At 34.2% G+C, this 5,169-nt stretch overlaps 1 protein-coding gene across 1 annotated transcript; it reads left to right on the top strand.

Moving 5' to 3' along the window:
* Window positions 1-2,060: 2,060 nt before the first annotated feature.
* On the top strand, window positions 2,061-3,503 carry LOC149258513 (uncharacterized). Its single transcript, XM_089420704.1, has one exon. It carries the CDS (start codon window positions 2,061-2,063, stop codon window positions 3,501-3,503), a length of 1,443 nt encoding a protein of 480 aa, XP_089276830.1.
* Window positions 3,504-5,169: the final 1,666 nt, after the last annotated feature.

Here is a 5,169-nt window from a genome sequence, read left to right as displayed (position 1 = left end):
AACAATCCCTTCATCCTTGCAATATTGTTCAAATTCTAAGGAAGTAAATTCACCGCCATTGTTAGTTCTTAAACATTTAATTTATTTTCTTGTTTTCTTTTCCACCATAGATTTAAATTGTTTAAAAACATTAAATACATCATCTTTTTTTCTCAACATATAGACCCAGAATTTCTTGGAGTAATCATCAATAAATGGTAAGAATTATAATGCACCTCCATAAGATATAGTAGGAGATGGTCCCCAAAGATCAGAATGAATATAGTCCAAAATTCCTTTACTATTATGACTTCCAATTTTAAATTTTCATTTACATCTTTTTCCATATACACAATGTTTGCAAAAATCCAAAATCAAGGATTTCAAATTAGGAAGTAATTTTTGATTCATCAGTACCTGGAGGCCCTTCTCGCTCATGTGACCCAATCGTTGATTCCATAGGCAAGTATCTTCTTTTTCCTTCTCAAATACAGTCGCTACCTCACTGACCTGAGTACTTCCTTTGATTATGTAAAGATTTCTGATCTTCTCTACCTTCATAACAACCATAGCGCCCTTTGAAACTTTCAGCACTCCATTTTGACTTGTAAACTTGTAACCTTCCAAGTCCAATACTCCCAAAGAAATCAAATTATTTCTCAACTCATGTACATGTCTAACATCAATCAATGTTCTAACTGTATCATCATACATTTTAATTATGATATTTCTTATCCCAACAGTTTGAAAAGATACATTATTACCCATAAACACAAAACTACCATTCACAACTTGATATGAAGTGAACCAATTTCTATGCGGACTCATGTGATGAGAAGCACCAAAATCTAACAACCAATTTTCATAATTCCAAGAAACATTGCAAACAAGAAAAAATTCATTTACCAGACCTAATTCAGCATATAAAAAATTATCAATCATACCTAACTCAACTTGATTTTCTTCCTTCTTTGGGTTTTCAACAAACTCCTTTATTTTCCAACAGTATTTCTTGAGATTCCCTATTTTGTTACAATACCAGCATTTGAATTTACACTTCTTGCCTTTTGATTTTGATCTGGAAGAACTTCTTGCTTTCTCCCCTCTTTCCTTGGATCGGCCTTTGGCTACCATGGCTTCTGGTGCAGAAGTTTCAATGCTAGACTTCCTCTGTACTTCTTCAAATAACAGAGCTCCCACAACATAATCAAATTCCAAAGATTCAGTTGTGCTCAAACTGATAGAAGTCACAAAGTGATCCCAAGACTCGAGAAAGGAACATAACAAGGTAATAGCTTTATCTTCTTCTTCAAACTTAACATTCATATCTGACAACTGGAAAATAAGTGTATTAAATACATTTAAGTGTTCTGCTATTTTAGTACCCTCCTTCATCTGGAGGCTATACAACTGCCTCTTCAAATAAATTATGTTGGTTAAAGATTTGGTCATATACAATGTTTCCAATTTTACCCACAAACCTGCTACTGAGGTTTCTTCAAAAATGTTGAAGAGAACTTCATTTTCTAGGCACAACCAAATGGTACTGAGAGCTCGGGCATCAAAGTCCTCCCAATCCAAATCTGTCATGCTAGCAGGTTTCTTTCTAACCCCATCTAATTCTTTGTGCAACCTCTTTTGCACCAAAAAATATCGTACCTTCAGTTTCCACAATGTAAAATTGTTCTTACCAGTGAAATTATCCACCTCAAACTTAGCATTAGTCATTTTAGCCATTTCTTCCTACACGGGCTCTTTCAAAGAAAAAATTGTTATGAATATAATTCATAACAATTAAATTAAATAAATAAATAAAAATATTAGATAATCAAATATCGATTATGTTAAATAGTCATTAAGTTAAGTGAAAAAGGCATGTCTAAAAGACATGCCTAGTCACGAAAGGACACCTGCTTAGGTATATAAATGTGGGTCCTCATTGTAACATTTATCACTTGTACAATTTTATATATATTAATAAATTATTATATTAAATACCTCATGTATTTTACATTCAAGTCTCCAAGCTATCAGTTTTCTTGCTTCAGTAGCAGTTTTTATGTTTCAGTGGTATCAGAGCCATGGCACACAATATAATGATGCAAGTCTTTGAGCATTGTTCGCTGCATAATGTGCCATTACGTTCACATCCTGAATGCGTTGAACAATTTACTAAAATTCAAGAAGCATTTCAGCGATTAGAAAAATCATGTGCAGAATTTTCAACATGTCTAAAGAAAAGTTATGCAAAGGAAGACGATAGTGACAGTGAAGGAACAAAACAAGGTGAAGCATTAGATAATTATAATGTTGAAGATGAAGCTAATGCAGATCTAGATGATGATCCCGATGAAGCTTATACAAATCAAGATGAAGATTTAGATAAAGTTGATCTTGATGTGAATGAGGAATACGGGGATAAGATTGGCCACAACCCGCGCCTCGCTTCTCAGCTCACGGTCCTGAAAAAAGTCCAGTTTGCTGCTACGCCGCCTGAGATTATCCCTCACAGGAGAAATATGGATGAGTTGTGGCAAGCTGCATTTCCCGTTGGCACTGAGTGGGATAAGCTGGATACTCTTTACAAGATCCAGTGGGATTTTTCAAACTTGGAGAATGCTCTTGAAGAAGGTGGGCTACTTTATGGGAAGAATGTTTATCTTTTTGGCTGTACAGAACCTCAACTTGTACCTTTTGAAAACCAATTAAAAGTGGTCCACATACCAGTCACTGTGGTGGTTGTTTCATCATTTCCTCCGTCTGATAAGACTGGCATCAAGTCTGTTCAAATGGAGGGTGAAACTATAGTGCCAATGAAGGAAATGAAGATGGATTGGGTTCCTTACGTACCATTCTATGATAGGCCTCTTCAAGTTGAGCATTTGAAGACTCGAATTTATACCTTGCAATGTATGCAACGTAGAGCTTCATTGAATCAATTGAAACAAGAGCGTATCAAGAAATATGAATATTGCTTACCTTACTTCTATCAACCTTTCAAAGAGGATGAGATAGAGCAAGACACAGTTGTACAAATCATGTACCCCAAAGAGCCTCCGGTTGTGTGTGATTTTGATTGGGATCTCGATGATGTTGAGGAATTTATAGACAATTTAGTTCAAGAAGAAGTTTTAATAGAAGACAGTAAAGAGGACTTCAAGAAATTTGTTATTGAGCGGGTAACGGAAGAAAAAAAGAAGCAACGTGAAGTGTGGGAGGCTAGGAAAAAGGCTATCAAGAGTTTGAGAGTCCAGAGAGGCACTATGTGTGTCATCCTGAGATTTTTCAAAATCTCAAATAATCATGCGTCTGCGAGTTCTGGCATGGAACAGTTGTGCTGCTGTCAACATCTGTCGGCGTCATTCAGGTTCATGCAACTGGGATTCCCATTTTACAAGTTGATCCTTTGTCATCAAGACCTGATGTGTCATGACTGTTCCGTCATCACTGTTCCATCGGCCATTGTCATTGTTCTGTCATGGTGGGGTTGTAACATAATTATAACGTATATAAGTTTTAAATAACTATAATTATATAATATATATAAAGTATAATTATATAACATATATAAATTATAATTATATAATATAAAAAAAAATATTATTATTATTATTATTTTAAAAAATTAATAATAATTATTATTATTATTTTATATATATATATATATATATTGTTATTTTAAAAAAAACTATACTAAAATTATTATTATTAAAAAAAATTGAGTTACTAAAAAAAAAAATTAACTTATTGTTGAAAAATAAGAAACAAAAAATATAGACATAAACCTTGGTTCAAGAGTAGAGATAACCCTAGACTCAAAATAGAGTTACTAGCGAATTATAGAAGTTGAGCCACCAGTGACGGCGAGTTTCCATATGCTAAGACGACAACTGCAAGGACAATTGCCAGCAATATAGCTTTGAGGACAAAGCTTCCGAAGGAAAGGGCTATGTTATGAATATAATTCATAACAATTAAATTAAATAAATAAATATAAATATTAAATAATCAAATATCAATTATGTTAAATAGTCATTAAGTTAAGTGAAAAGGCATGTCTAAAAGACATGCCCAGTCACGAAAGGACACCTGCTTAGGTATATAAATGCGGGTCCTCATTGTAACATTCATCACTTGTACAATTTTATATATATTAATAAATTATTATATTAAATACCTCATGTATTTTTACATTAAAGTCAACAAGCTACCAGTTTTTATGCTTCAAAATTGCTACTAGGGTTTCCTTTCTCCTTTCAACTAGGGTTTTAAAATCTTCTTCTCAAAATCCAAACAAAAAAAATAAAATGTAAATGCAAACTTTTCCCTTATAAATGAATCGAATCTTCAGAAGCCCAATTTGAAAAAAAAAAGATCCAACAGCGAATTCTCCAAATTTGCACCTAATATCTATATATATATATAGTACCCAGTAGCTTGGTTTTCAATTTGTTGTGCAGATAATCTTTGTGGCTCCTGGCAGGTCCTCTGACAGCTTCTACAGGTCACTCCTTGGCGGCTCAACAAAGCACAGTCAACAATGGTGTGCTCGTGTCATCTCTAAACCCCAACAATCAATTTCTCTTTTTTCTCTGCACAAAAAAATACACCCTTTTCTTTCACCAATCATTAGCAGCCTATTTCATTTTGCAATCAATTTTGCATTTTTCAATTAGCGGCGGAAGCAACGAATTTCCTTTATTTTCAGTCAGCACCTTCTCAACGTCATTCTTCCAGATATGTGACTTCTTAACCTATTATTTAGGCTATAGAAACAACTCCTCCAAGAATGCGGCCTCCAGACAGGGTCACTTTCCTTTACTCCAGGGATGTCAATACATAGAGGCTCATTCTGACTCCCTTATTTTCACTACGGCTTAACACAAAAGGTAGCTCCCTTATTATCTATCACCTGAGGTCTACAAGGGAAAGAAAAACACCCAAAAGGTATGAAGATTTGTCTTCATCTATTGCATTGATTACTGGAGATGGGGAGCCTTCTTGTTATGAGGAAGTAATGGATGATGCGGATAGTGAAAAATGGAAAAAGGCTATGGACGAAGAAATGGATTCCTTAGCCAAGAACAAAACATGGAATCTTGTAGAACTTCCTGAAGGGAAAAGTGTTATCGGATGCAAATGGGTCTTCAAATTAAAGCGAAATGTTGATGGAAGTATCAAAAGGTATAA

The sequence above is a fragment of the Pinus tabuliformis genome, chromosome 6, assembly GCF_031772625.1.
Source record: "Pinus tabuliformis cultivar Carrire ecotype Pingquan chromosome 6, CPIR1, whole genome shotgun sequence".
Lineage (NCBI taxonomy): Eukaryota > Viridiplantae > Streptophyta > Pinopsida > Pinales > Pinaceae > Pinus > Pinus tabuliformis.
Note: the sequence above shows the minus strand (reverse complement) of the source record. Positions and strands in the feature narration are given on the sequence as shown.

Bases quoted from the DNA above. Each gene is read 5' to 3' on its own strand.
- LOC149258513 (XM_089420704.1), top strand. From the start codon at position 2,061: ATGGCACACAATATAATGATGCAAGTCTTTGAGCATTGTTCGCTGCAT.